The sequence below is a fragment of the Schistocerca nitens genome, chromosome 5, assembly GCF_023898315.1.
Source record: "Schistocerca nitens isolate TAMUIC-IGC-003100 chromosome 5, iqSchNite1.1, whole genome shotgun sequence".
NCBI lineage: Eukaryota > Metazoa > Arthropoda > Insecta > Orthoptera > Acrididae > Schistocerca > Schistocerca nitens.
Genome location: NC_064618.1, coordinates 630,130,189 through 630,145,753, shown reverse-complemented (window position 1 = coordinate 630,145,753; position 15,565 = coordinate 630,130,189). Strand labels below are relative to the sequence as shown.

Sequence of the window (15,565 nt, the reverse complement as noted above, 5' to 3'; positions counted from 1 at the left end):
TCAGTAACATCTTTAGTTATTTACATATAAATTATTTTTATGAGCATTCCTGACTAACTTAATGTGAAGTTCAGCCACTGTATAAGAGAGGGAATTCAGAAATACTGTCAACCTTCAGATAAGTTTCACTTTTATTAATATTCTTAAAAATTTTAGAGAAAGTTATATACAAAGGACTTGTTGATCACGACTATAAATCACTTTTTGTAAAAGTAATAGCTTGGACTTCTGAAGTGTTCCGATATGTTCCTATATAGAGAGCACTGTTTACACACACAGTGTGAATGCACTTCATTCATTAGGTAATAAATTACAGTCTACCAATATGTTATGAAGTCTATCACAGGCAATTAATTGCACAGATCTTGATACACTTAGCTAAATTAATAAATGTCACAAGCAATTCTGTGCAGTAGTTCAAGTCATATTTCCCCAGCAGGAAACAAAGCATCAATTTGAATGTCAACTAATTAAACGTCAATTCCCACAAGATTCCTCACTTATATTAATGACAGTACAATAATAACATTATGAGATGTTAAGTTTATTTTATTTGCTGATACAAACATTGTGACAACTGACAAATCAAATGTAACTTTGAAGTGTGCTATTAATGAATTTTTTATGGACATTAATAAATGGATTTGAGTCAACTCACTGTCAGGAAAAAACCTGACTACATGAAGTTCAGAATCTGCAATGAGTTTTCACGCAACATATGTAAAAAGTAACAAAATTAAAGAAAAGTGTCAGCGTTAAATTTTGTGATCAAAACATGACAAATTCAGCTGGGTGGATCACAGAATAGAAACACTGAAATTCCTGAATAAATCTTTGTAATGTTCACCTTATCAGACATCAGTGACTGAAGAGAAAAAAAATGTGGCGCATTTAGTTTACTTGCATTCCATGATGTCATACTGAATCATGTTACAGGATAACTCACTGCGCCAAACTGAAGCTAATAGAATTCAAGAGTATGCAGTACAAATTATTGTGGCGTAAATCCAAGTACCTTAAGTTAGTCATGTAAAACATCAGCATGTTGCTACATTTTTCACTGTGGTAAAGTAAAGTTGTAAAAGTGATTCATTACACATAATACTTTGGAGTCACAATATTTTGATCCATGGAATGTGCAAGCAAACAAACAAAAAATTCTCGCAGACGCCCATATGTACAATTGAGTATTTCAATACCCAGGAGCATACTTATCCAAATCTTTGTCAGAAACCATAAAAAGGTTATCTACTGACAAAGAAGAGTATAAGAGAAACTGGAAAAATTTTTGTGGTCATCTCCTGCAACACTGCTGATGAATTTCTTAGTACAACTCACTGTTTTTGTTGATAATATAACGTAGATCAACACCTTCAACCCATTACATGCAGTCTCCCATCCTTCATCAAAGACACCAACCACTTTCTCGAACGCCTGGAATCCTTACCCAATCTGTTACCCCCAGAGACCATCCTTGTAACCATTGATGCCACTTTCTTATACACAAATATTCCGCACGTCCAGGGCCTCGCTGCGATGGAGCACTTCCTTTCACGCCGATCACCTGCCACCCTACCTAAAACCTCTTTCCTCATTACCTTAGCCAGCTTCATCCTGACCCACAACTTCTTCACTTTTGAAGGCCAGACATACCAACAATTAAAGGGAACAGCCACGGGTACCAGGATGGCCCCCTCGTACGCCAACCTATTCATGGGTCGCTTAGAGGAAGCCTTCTTGGTTACCCAGGCCTGCAAACCCAAAGTTTGGTACAGATTTATTGATGACATCTTCATGATCTGGACTCACAGTGAAGAAGAACTCCAGAATTTCCTCTCCAACCTCAACTCCTTTGGTTCCATCAGATTCACCTAGTCCTACTCCAAATCCCATGCCACTTTCCTTGACGTTGACCTCCATCTGACCAATGGCCAGCTTCACACGTCCGTCCACATCAAACCCACCAACAAGCAACAGTACCTCCATTATGACAGCTGCCACCCATTCCACATCAAACGGTCCCTTCCCTACAGCCTAGGTCTTCGTGGCAAACGAATCTGCTCCAGTCCTGAATCCCTGAACCATTACACCAACAACCTGAAAACAGCTTTCGCATCCCGCAACTACCCTCCCGACCTGGTACAGAAGCAAATAACCAGAGCCACTTCCTCATCCCCTCAAACCCAGAACCTCCCACAGAAGAACCACAAAAGTGCCCCACTTGTGACAGGATACTTTCCGGGACTAGACCCAGACTCTGAATGTGGCTCTCCAGCAGGGATACGACTTCCTCAAATCCTGCCCTGAAATGAGATCCATCCTTCATGAAATCCTCCCCACTCCACCAAGAGTGTCTTTCCTCCGTCCACCTAACCTTCGTAAGCTCTTAGTTCATCCTTACGAAATCCCCAAACCACCTTCCCTACCCTCTGGCTCCTACCCTTGTAACCGCCCCCGGTGTAAAACCTGTCCCATGCACCCTCCCACCACCACCTACTCCAGTCCTGTAACCCGGAAGGTGTACATGATCAAAGGCAGAGCCACGTGTGAAAGCACCCACGTGATTTACCAACTGACCTGCCTACACTGTGAAGCTTTCTATGTGGGAATGACCAGCAACAAACTGTCCATTCGCATGAATGGACACAGGCAGACAGTGTTTGTTGGTAATGAGGATCACCCTGTGGCTAAACATGCCTTGGTGCACGGCCAGCACATCTTGGCACAGTGTTACACCATACGGGTTATCTGGATACTTCCCACTAACACCAACCTGTCAGAACTCCGGAGATGGGAACTTGCCCTTCAGTATATCCTCTCCTCTCGTTATCCGCCAGGCCTCAACCTCCGCTAATTTCAAGTTGCCGCCGCTCATACCTCACCTGTCTTTCAACAACATCTTTGCCTCTGTACTTCTGCCTCGACTGACATCTCTGCCTGAACTCTTTGCCTTTACAAATGTCTGCTTGTGTCTGTGTATGTGCGGATGGATATGTGTGTGTGCGCGAGTGTATACCTGTCCCTTTTTCCCCCAAGGTAAGTCTTTCCGCTCCCGGGATTGGAATGACTCCTTACCCTCTCCCTTAAAACCCACATCCTTTCATCTTTCCCTCTCCTTCCCTCTTTCCTGATGAAGAACCGTTGGTTGCGAAAGCTAGAATTTCGTGTGTATGTTTGTGTTTGTTTGTGTGTGTATCGACCTGCCAGCACTTTCATTTGGTAAGTTACATCATCTTTGTTTTTAGATATATAATGTAAATGAATAGATTAAAAAAATCTACTCACCAAGCAGCAGCAGGGGGACACACATACAAAAGGATTTAACGTTTACAAGATTTCGGAGCCAGTGGCTCCTAAGTCACCTACAACCCTGGGTCAGGGGAGAGTTACTGGATGGGATGAGAAAGAAAGACTGATTGTTGGGGACTACACCGGATGAGATTTGAAAACCTGAGAGCTTACAGGTGGAAGCCAGGGTAATATGCCAGACAGAGATTACTACTAAAACATTGTTCACGAGTTAATAAGAGTGAAAATCTAAGTGCATTGATGTAAGAGAAGTGGGAGGGGGTCGGCAAAAAATAGACAAGTCAGAAAATGAAAGATGTAGAAAACTAAACTGGAATCTAAAATGGAGTAATGAAAAGAGTAGTTACTGTTTTTGTTATTAGCTGACCTACAATCACCTTAGCATAATCTCATAAAACTACAGAGAGAGACAATAACTTTCCAGTATTTCAGAGGCAAAATTCCAGTACTGCAGACAGACACATTACAAATGAGAAAACTGTTCCCAGATTTTGGAACCATTAGTTCCTTCCTCAAGGACAAAACAGGAATAGGTTGGGGAAGGGTATAAGAGAGAAAACAAATCACTTGGAGTCCACGATCAGAGAAACCCTCTCATTACGGTGACCCCTCCTTTCTAATCTTCTCCAGGCTAGTCCTCCTACCATCTCAATGAAGGAATTTACAGTCTTGAAAGGTACAGATAGGTTTTTCACTTTTAAATGTGTACCAGCAGTTCTGGGATATCATCTCCTTAAGGTGAATATTGGACAGCCACTCTGTCTCTTGTAATTTTATTGTGTTCTCAAGAGAATCTTCCTTTTCATGTGATTATAATTATATTACTTATTATATTGTCTTATATTATTTACAATATAATTGTCTTATATTCATGAAGTTGTAGGTGGTAGTAGTCCTTATTTAGTTCCTCTGCAAGCTTTGTTTATACATACTCGTAGTCGCAAGAAGGTAGATGATGATGAGGCTGTATATTTTTGGTGTAAAGGGCATGGTGGTTGTGAAGATCTGTCACTTGCTGGTGACTTAACTCTGTATTATCATAAATAATGCGTTGACCTTGAATAAAAAGACTACATGTTGATCTTGCCAAAAGCCGAGAAGCGGTTCTTCTTTGTGTTATAGCTCTCTAGGGTACTCTAGGATGCTCTCTGGGTCATCTACAATGCCCCTGCGTCTTTGTGAATGCATGTGTCTCTGTGAGCTGTTACTGGTCATCACAGTTAAAGACTTGTTTGGTTAAGTGGCACAACTGCTTAAAGAAGCTATTAAGGTAGACAGGGCTTGGCACAGGCCCTTGTACTACTAGACCCGTGATGGAGAAAAATTCATTTCCGGTTGCGCAACTGGTGGGAAATGCATTTAAATGATAGTGGTAAGCTTTTTAATTAATATGTATATGGAAAAAATGTATATTATTTTTACATGTTTTCATATCCAAGAGGACATGCTCACTCAGGTCTATGAAAGGAACATAAGCATATTAGTTTTTTTGTAAATATGTGCTGTGTATTTACCTTTCCTGGCATGTTTCACATCCTTGAATATCTCTTCACAAAGGAATGAATAGTGCATCCAATTTAAAACTATACCACCAATTTACAAATGTAAGAACAAACACTTATTGTGCAAGAAATGAAAAGTCAGCAGGTGGTCCAAATATCCTCTCCCATCAGGTCTGGTTCCTTATGGTTATCACTTTCTGGCTTCACGAATAATTAGGAAGAGTGAACATTATTGCAGCAAACATATGGAGGTACTTCAAATTTACTGTATGACCCACGCTGCTCCATCACAAAAATATTTTTAATATCTCAGAAGTATGCACTGAACATAACTTAAGTTCTGCTGAAGATTAATAAGCTATATACTTCCAGCGTGAGAAGCCTTGTACTTCTGTGATTTAACTTATCTTGCAAGCAATAAAATGCTCACTACAATATTCAATAAAAGCTTCTAAGATATAATTTTTGAATTTATCTTTGGAATATTAATGAAAACATTAGAAACAGAGTCACTTTAGATATCTCTTTCAGCCTTTCTCAGTCAGTTCCCTTTTCCTGATAAACTGAATGGCAGGTATTAAATCTTGTTTCCCAATGCAAGTACTACCCCTCATGAATGGCTGCAAAGGCTCTGGAACGATGACAGTCCCATCACGTTGTTGATGCGTTTCAATTATAGCTATAAGCATCCGAGGTACAGCACACGCAGTTCCATTCACAGTATGTGCATGGATGGTACAATCTGGCACACCTGTTGGCTTGTATCTGTAAAAACAATAATCACTGTAAGTCAAAGTAGAGATGGTGCTCTCATTATACAGTAAAATCATTTTTCAACAAATCTCGACATTCAAAATATGAACCAGAACCTATTAGGTCATCTGAATACTCTTTAATTGCAAACCAACCACATGTCAAGTCATTGAGTTTAATGTTAAGCTCATGTTTGAAATGATTAATCATCATCACACTAATTTTTATATTTTCCCTAACCACAATTACACAAACTATCATAGGTAAACAATTTGAAGGTTCAATAAATAACACAATACTTTACTGTATTTGCATATTTGGACTTTATGGAACCTATGATATTGCCATGAGGCATGCATGCTGCATGCTGTGTGGCATAGCAGATACAACTGATGGCTGGTGTACTGCAGGTTGCCAGTTCAAACCTGACCACTCGCAATTATTTGTTATTTATGTTTAATAGTTGTGTAGGATCTCAAAATTTGTATGTTTGTAATGTTTGTGTATTCTGGAAACTTAGATGCTTGTATAAACAGCTATGCTCTCCATCCAGGAGTTCACTACTGTTTTGGCTGTACGTTGGTGTTTGTAATAAACATACTTTCTGTGCTGAGTGTTGTACTTCATTGACGATCCTTGCTTTCAAATTTGGACTTCATTGTGGTTATGATGCACTATTGCTATGTAACATCTAAATCACTGTGTCTCCAATTAGGCGACATAAAAGACATTGCCTTCGTGGGCAGGAATCTGAATACAAGGAGTACATTGTTCCCGTGGTCTGTATGTTCAGGAAACCAATGGATTCCAAGACAGCAGTATGTCAGGTAGATTGGTTGGTTGGTTGGTTGGTTGGAGAAGGGACCAAACTATGCAGTCATCAGTCCCTCCGACCTCAGATTAACTAAAACCAATAAAATCTCACTTTAGGAGAGGGAACTACAATGTCCATGAAATGATAAACTAATGACAGGGAAGGAAGGAAAAGGGAGAAGAAGAGGTAAGGGGAAGAAAGTGACTAATGACAAGGGCAGGAAGGAAGAAGCACAGGAGACAAGAGAGACGCTCAAGACATAACAGACCCCATAAGGAAAGGAGTGGGAAGGCAGAGGTCCAGGGTGAACCACCAAGCCCAGTTGAAGCCAATCCAGTCGGGGCGAAGGGGAGAGCAAGAGGGCCTGCCATCCCCTCCACTCACCGATAAGGTGGAAGGCCCCTCCCTTTTAAAGTGATAAAACCCCCATCACGAATGAAACTTAAAACGAGATCTTCCGCTGAGGCACTGTCAGCCAACACCAGGGGCAGCGAGTCTGGAAAGCTAAGAGCCCATTGTAGGGTGGCTAAGTTGGGGCAGTCCAATAAGATGAGAGCCACAGTCAACATCGATCTACAATGACAGAGAGGGGGGTCCTCAAGTTGGAGGAGATAAATGTGAGTCAAAAAAGTATGGCCAATGTGGAGCCAGCATAGGACGACAGAGGCCTTACGAGAAGCCCATAAGGAGGACAGCCATGGAGTTGTAGAGCCCTTAATTGCCCTGAGCTTGTTTGACGAAGAAAGAGTGATCCATTCTGCATCACAAAGGCCCAAAACCCTGACGAAGTAATGCCGAGCGAAGGTCTATTTCCAGAATACCAATAGCAAGAGATGGCCTGGTAGTAGCTGATTTAGCCAGTTGATCAGCAAGTTCATTGCCAGGAATCCCAACATGGCCTGGGGTCCAAATGAAAACCACTGAGCATCCATGTTGAGCGAGGAGAGAAAGAGAGTCCTGGACAGCGATGGCCAATGGGTGGTGAGGGAAGCACTGGCCGATAGCATGCAAACCGCTCAATGAGTCACTACAGATAGTGAAGGATAGCCCTGAGCAGGGGCGTATATGGTCTAGTGCACGCAAGATGGCTACCAATTCTGCAGTAAAAACACTACAGCCATCTGGCAAGGAACAAAGTTCTGTGCATCGCACATAGGTGTAAGCAAAACCAGTGCGGCCAGCAACCATGGAGCCATCAGTATAGATCACTTCTGAACCCTGAAAAGAACTGAGGAGACAGGAGAACTGGTGGCAAAGAGCCATCGGAGGGACAGAATCCTTTGAATCGATTGAGAGATCAAGACAGAGCCGCAGCCAAGAGATGCACCACGGAGGGGTACGTGCGTGAGCAGAGAAGAGAGGTGGTAAAGGCAATTGCTGGAGCTCAGAAAAGAGTGACTGAATGCGGACAGCCATGGTAAGCCCACATTGTGGCCACCGCTGTGGCAGGGTGATCTCCATGTCTGGATAAAGGAGAGCATAATTAGGGTGCTTTGGAGTGCAGCGAATGTGGATATCAGCTGTTGCTGGTGCAAAACTCGCAGTGGTGGAATCCCTACCTCTGCGAGAAGGCTAAGTACGGGGCTAGTCCGGAAGGCACCAGTCGCAAGTCAGACCTCACAGTGGTGGATGGGGTCTAGCATCTGCAGTGTCGAAGGTGATGCAGAACCATAGACAGTACTTCCATAGTCTAAACGAGACTGGACCAACACTTGATACAATCACAGGAGAAGGAACGTGGGTGGATACTGAGCCAATGCCGAAGCTTGAGCAAAATGTTGAGCAAAATTTTCTGCTAAAAAGTCCAGGAGGTATTGCACAGACAAGTAAGAACATTGAGATGGGACCAGCATGTCCTCTTCAGGTGGAAAATATGAGGGAGCCATGTCAACTGGGCATCGAAGACCAGACCCAAGAAGCGATGGATGTCCACCACCTTGCCCTCCTGGCCATCAAGGAACAGTTCCAGATGGGGATGGACTGGATGGCAACAGCAGAAATGCACGACACACATCTTGGCCGCCGAAAACTGAAAGCCATGGGAGAGAGCCCATGAGTGTGCCCGACAGACTGCCCCCTGTAGACAGCATTCTGCAGCACCCATTACGGAGGAGGCGAGGTAGATACAAAAATTGTCAACAAACAAAGACGAGGTCAGGTCGCTGTTGGCCCAACAGCTGTCAGCAGACCATTAATGGCTATGAGAAAGAGAGGGACACTCAGCACGGAAACCTGTGGAACTCCATTTTCTTGCCGATGTGGAGAGCTGTAGGAGGAGCCAACTTGGACCCGAAAAGAGCAACAAGAAAGGAAATTACGGATAAAACGGGCAGGGTGCCACGAAGGCCCCATTCATGAAGAGTGGTGAGGATGTGGTGGTGCCAGGTGGTGTCATAGGCTTTATGCAGATCAAAGAAGACTGCAAGGAGGTGTTGCCGATTGGCAAAAGCCGACCGGATAGCAGACTCCAGGTTGTAAAGGTCCGCCTAGTCGTTGATATCTCTAGTTGCTGTAATCGCACTATTTCACTCCCATTTACGGAGCTTGTTAGCACTTGATGTTAGGTTGGCGCCATTACAATGCATTGTAGTAATCGCTGCTGCTTGCTGGATCGCTGCTGTGTCTCGATGCTGATGCTGGCTCTAAATCTGGTTGTCTAGGGTTAAAAACATGAGGTCCCGTGTTTTTCATGTGCTTTTGATGATAAAGAACAAACGAAACCAACACATATGTAAACATCAAATATTTATTACTTTGGTGGCCATCTTAATTCCACTGTCCACCAAAGACCATAACACAACACAAAGTAGTACTTCCTTTACATGTTCTTTGCATTGTTTTTCCATCCCAAACAATAACACAGAAACACACTTCACCAAAGTGACATTCCGACTGCCCCTGACTGCCTCCGACTGCCTGTATTTATAACATTGTCAAAGAACTACTAAAAAGAGATATAGTTTATAAGTCACATGTACATCTGTTATCATAATTTGTGCAGAAAAGTTATTAATTTGCATCGAGTGACATAATTTAACATGTTATTAAAATGACAGACAGATTTGTTGACTTGACAGAATAATTCTTTGTTACAAAAAGGTCATTTTTTAGAAGTTTGTCAATTGACTTCTCTAATTTGCATAAATAAGTAAGTAACATGAATTATTAAGAATTACATTGGTTTTCGTCTAAAATAGGATTGATTACGTGAATACTGAGTGAAAACGCTCCTAGTGAACAAATAGGTTTCACTGGGTGATTTTTATTTAAGGAGATCCAAAATACCTATGTTGGCCACTATTTTTCGTACTTCATATTAATTATTTAAGATGAACTTAGTGTTTTTACATGATGACATTTGCTGTATCAGTGATCAAGTGATATTAACTTTTGTGTGGGTCAGTTATTCAGTATAATTTAATGGGTTGACTGTTTATGGAGACATGTTATGCAATCATTGTTAACATACACAATAACTTTTCTATAATCATAAATACTCGTTAAACTGGTTGAATTTGGAAGGGATCGCATACTTCATTAAAGTAAAGCCTTTAATATGTTCCGTTACAAGGTGGACCAAGGTATCCACCGTAGAGCAGCCACAGCGAAAACCACTTTGAGTCGATGACAAAAGGTCACAGGATTCAAGGATCCAAAACAGCCGCCAACTCACCATGTGTTCAAGGAGCTTGCAGAGGGTTTTAGTAAGGCTAGCTGGACAGTAGCTATCCAACCGAAGAGGCAATTTCCCTGGCTTCAACACCGGAACAATGCTTTCCTGCCACTGGGTAAGAAAGACTCCCTCAATCCAAAGACGGTTGAAGAGGGTCAGTATACGACGGTGGCCAGCCACTGATAAGTGTTGGAGCATTTGGTTATGTATCTGATCCGGTCCAGGAGTCACGTCAGGACAAAGGGCGAGGACACTGGAAAATTCCCACTTGCTGAATGGGGCATTATATGGCTCCAAGCAGTGAGAAACAAAAGACAAAGGCAGTCATTCTGAACGCTCTTTCAGGAGAAGGAACGTGGGTGTGTGCTGCTTGAAGTGTTGAAGAATACGGCGGCGGTTTTTTATGACTGCAGCAATTTCTGGAGTCGACCAAGGGACCATCTTCCGGCGGGGGGAACCTGAAGAAGAAGGGATTGCTGAAACAGCTGCTGAAAGGATGGCGGCAGTCAAATTCTGAGTAGATTCATCGACAATGTTGTGTGGCAACACAGGGGGGATGGAAGCAGAGGAGAAGGCACCCCAATCAGCCTCAGATATGGCCCACCTAGGAGGGTGACGGAGCGAGAGACACTGAAGGTAGGTCAAAACAATCGGGTAATGGTCGCTGTCACATAAGCCATCATGGATGCCCCACTGAATGGAGGGAAGAAGGCCGGGACTGCAGATGGAGAGGTCAGTGGTTGAGAAAGTGCCATGAGCCACACTAAAGTGTGTGGAAGCGCATGTGTTTAGTAAACTGAGGTCAAGCCCTGCCAGAACAGCTTCAACTGCCCTGCCCAGGGCAGTAGTCGTATGACTACCCCAAAGAGGTTTGTGGGCTTTAAAGACCCCTAATAACAGGAAGGGAGAAGGGAGTTGTTGAAGAAGGGTGGCGAGGGCATGGGATGTGGGTAGGTGGGAGGTAGAGATTACATATTGTCATGGGTGGCCAGATGGACCCTAACAGCAATGGCTTCCAGAGTGGTATGGAGGGGAACACATTTACTAACAATGTCCTTGCGAACCAAGGTGCTGTAATATCTCTTTATATACGATGAATTATTCAGATACAATTCTACCCTTGAATGACGTTTACTAATTTTCTATCTTCATACTCGCAGAATCCATGCGAAACGTAGTTTCATACAATAGCTATGCCATGAGCGCATAAGTATTCTTTGTAGTACTCTCTCTGGTGGTTGTTAGGAAAAAAAAGAGAGGGAGCTTCCGAGATTGTCTTTGTGCCGACTAGCCTGAGCTTGGTTTGGAAGAACTGTAATCTGATTATTGAGATTTATGACAGAAGATAACTGATACGAAATTGTACGATTAAAAAGTGAAATATATATATATGGCTCCTTCATGAAAAAGGTCTGTATCTGACATTTGAGAATTAATGATATTCATCGATATATTGCGTAGTTGTTAATCAGAAGGGAACTTCCGAAAGACTGGATACGAACCTGCATTTAATAATCCAAGAGCTCCATTATTTCTTCGGAAGGTTAAACTTCATCAAAGCCAAATATCCGCTTGATTTGAGGTTTCCCGACTGATTATACAACGCTCCCAAAAATACGAGGCATTTTATTTGTACAGATTAGTGGACTGCCGCAAAGCACGAGCCTGCAGAGAAGAAGAATCATCGCCTGATTTCATTTTAACAAGTAAAATTTCAGAATCATTTTGAGTGACTGAGCTATGACTGTGTTTCCTATCATGAATGATTGATTGATCGAACGAATTGAGAGCTACATAATTACGTAGATAGGGGAAAAAATCACAATGGCGCCAGTGTGACAGGACTCTCTTGGATTGTTATATAATATATGTATTTTTTGTTTCATGAAAACCAACGAGAATGAGAAGTAATGAACATGAAGTGAGATACGGCGCCCATAGTAAAAGATTGCTGATACCAAGAAACGATTTCAACTATTGGACAACACCGAGACTACAGAAAAAGGCCAGAGAAATCTAATTTTTTTATCCTGTAGTTAAAATAGTTTGAAATCAATTTAGAAAGAACTTTTTTTCCAGATAGTAGTTAAGATTGTAGAACTGTATATTGTGTGATTTTCGTATCTGGACATTGAACTTTATACCATCTGTGAAGTAATTTGAAAGTTAAGTGTGTCTACGACAGTAAATTTGAAACTGTATTTTGTGATTAGAACCTGATATTGATAGTTATTTATTGTTATTGACTAGAGCGGCATTTAAAATGTCATTGAATCAGCAACGAGACGTGCAACAGCCTTCAGCTGTTTGCGCAGAAGCAGAGGCCACGGATAGCAATTCTGAGACTGTTGTGGCTAGCGGTAGCAATATAAATAATCCCGCTGGTTCAGAAAACATTCATACAACAGCTGATCAGACTGTTGTTGACACGTTAGTTGTTATTATGCAACAGTTGTCTCTATTAGCCGAAGGCCAAGCGGAGGTAAAACGAGACTTATCCGTTATACAAAATGAACTCCAAAATCAATTAGCCGAAAATCAAACAGAATTACAAAATCAGTTAAGAGCAACCTTTACCGAATTAGATCAGAGATTAAATACCCAGACACAGGAAATAAAAGAACAGGCAGAAAGGACCGAACAGAATCTTATTGCTCAGATTGAGCAGGTCCGCCAACAATGCCAAGAAAACAATAGTAAATTAAAAGCGGAACTAACCGAATATGTATCCGTCAAAATTGACACGATACAAAAACAAGTAGAACTGTTTCCTCAAGTAATACAAGCTCAAGAGGACATACAGTGTACCGTAGCTATGATACCAGAAATTATAGAATCCCAAGATAATGTAAAGAAGCAATTTGACGAAGTGAAGGAAAAACAGGAGACAGTGGAACATAGAATGAATGTACTTGCGAGAAAGTTTTCAGAAATGACATTGCAGCGGCAAAATTTTCCTTCGGAAACCATAGAAGAAACTGTGAAAGTAGCTTTACAGTCAATTTCAGAGAGTTCGGAAGAGAATTTTTTCAACAAAGGGTTAAAGAAAGTTCGAGAACAACTTGGCGAAGAATTCTCGCATTGGAAAGAAAATATCGAAAGATCACTAAATCTCTCGCAGGAGGATTTAGAAACAGCGAGAAGTAGGAAACAAAATTCTCAATCTGCGCGTGACATCCCGTCCACGTCAAGATCCGATGTAAACAGAACTGAAACGTCACAAGTTAGATTCGATATAACGGATAGCCACAGGGAAACGTACGAACAGGATGATTTTTGGAATCGTAGTACCGTTGAGGAGAAGATGATTAAACAAAGACAATTTCAAATCTTTAACCCTGACAAAAAGAATGTCCATCCTGTAGTCTTCATTCGAAGTTTCAGAGGTCTATTTCCACGATCTTGGACAGAATGGCAAAAGATTAGTTTTGTATCAGGATATATACAAGGATCAGGAGCATTGTGGGCATCCGAACAAACATCTTCTTGTAAATGTTACAAAGAATTTGAGCAGGCTTTTCTAGCAAAATATTGGTCTGCTGGAGTACAAGAAAGACTTAGGCAGGAAGTATTATATCCTGAGCCTTTCTCATTTTCTAGAGGATCTCTAAAGAGATATTTTGAGAAATACATTAATAAATCTTTGTATTGGGATGTACCGATTCCTTTGCCGGATATACTTAGAATACTCAAGTCCAGACTACCCACCAGTATAAGGAATCAGCTGTTATATATAAATGATAAGGATATAGACTCATTTATGAATACGCTTGATCGTATTGATATAATTGAGGAGGACAATAAAAGGGCAAGAGAAATGTCATATCAAAGAAGAGCAATAGAAGCGAATCTGAGCTGCAACTCGAGTGGGAATGGCAGTAATGGTAGCAGTAACAATAATCATAACCAACTTCACTCTCCGAGGAGACTTAGCAATGGACAAAATGCAAACAATAATTATTACCATAATGGAAACTTTAGTAATGGTGCAGCGAGGGGCTATTTTAGGAACAGTGGGAATTTTAATCGATATAATCCAATGTATGACAACACAAGACAGTTCTACCAACACCAGCAGAACAACAACAATAATTATACAAATCAAGCAAGACAATATAGACCGAATTCACCACAACAACCGATAATCACTGAAGTAGCTGAAGAGACAAATACCAATCGGACCAACAGTCAGTCAAACTAAACGTGACTGCATCGTGCCCCGGAGGAGCGGTCAGGGGATCTGTTAGGGGCGAAACAGTAAAATTACAATTGTTAAGATATAATGATGGTGAGCTGTTGACGGAAGAGTTAACAAAGGATTTAATAACGTGTCATAATGACAGATCGAGTGTTCCGGTATCAGAAGTATTTGTTGAAATAGAGGAAGTTCCAAATATTGGACACCGCCGCTTCCGCCAATGTCATCTCAGGCGCTCTTTTTCGGAGAATTATTAGGAAGAAGAAGGTACCAATTTTGCCAGTACAGAACTGCAAAATCATCGGAGCTGTTGGAGCACGCTCTCCCAATGTCAAAATACAAACACAATTAGAGATGAAAATGGGAAATGTAGCAATAAAATGCACGTTCCTTGTAGTGGAGAAGTTATTAGTGGACTGTATTCTGGGTATTGGGGGTATGCAGGAGTACGATTGTCAGATTGATTTTTTGGAAGGAATAGTTAAATTTAGATTAAATGGAGAAGAGATAGCACTGGATTAATAGATAGCACTGGATTAATAGAAAGGAAACGGTGCATGAGAAATATTGTCGCGGTGCCATAATTCAATTAATTGACACTACAAACGGTCGTTGGAAGGAGCTTTCAAAGGATTTGATACAACAGGAGGACTTTAACCAAACAACAATGATAAAAGCTAATGAATCAAATCAGCTTACCGGAGAACAAAGGCAGCAGCTTCATCATTTGTTAGAGGCATATGAAGAGATTTTTGATGAGAAACCAGGAATTATTAAAGGGTATATTTGTCACCTACAAGTGAAGCCACATCAGACTTACTGTTACACGCACTATCCGATCCCCTGGCGTTTAAAACAATCCGTTCAAAGGGAGATAAATAGAATGTTAGAATGGAACTTGATTGAGCCATCAACTAGTCCATATTGTTCTCCGCTCTTAGTCGTTCCAAAACCTGGAGGCAACGGAAGAAAAGTATGAAGACCAGAATTTAAAATTGTAGGAAAAGATTCGACTCGCACTTTTCAATTTAACTAAAAAGGCAATACAACGGAAATTGACATATGACAAACGGATTCACCGGATTCAGACGTTTCATCTTGGAGAAAAGGTTTTATTGAGACGACACATCCATTCCTCGAAACTGATGAAGAACATAAAGAAATGGAATCTTATTTATACCGGACCATATGTTATTGTAAATATACCAAATCCTGGATCATACTTGTTGGCATATCCCGAATCGAAAAGAATAAAGGGATTATTCCCACATAATGATATTAAGAAATTTTTTGAAGGATCGTAGATCTGTGATACC

General features: G+C 41.3%; 1 protein-coding gene across 1 annotated transcript in view; it reads right to left on the bottom strand.

Annotated features, from left to right (window-relative positions):
* Positions 1-5,094: 5,094 nt before the first annotated feature.
* LOC126259357 (serine--tRNA ligase, mitochondrial) overlaps positions 5,095-15,565 on the bottom strand; it is a 73,831-nt gene continuing 63,360 nt past the window's right edge. The window contains exon 4 of the mRNA XM_049956090.1: positions 5,095-5,576. Within this exon, the coding sequence (XP_049812047.1) occupies positions 5,339-5,576 (238 nt within the window). The 3' untranslated portion in view covers positions 5,095-5,338. The remainder of the gene's footprint in view (positions 5,577-15,565) is intronic.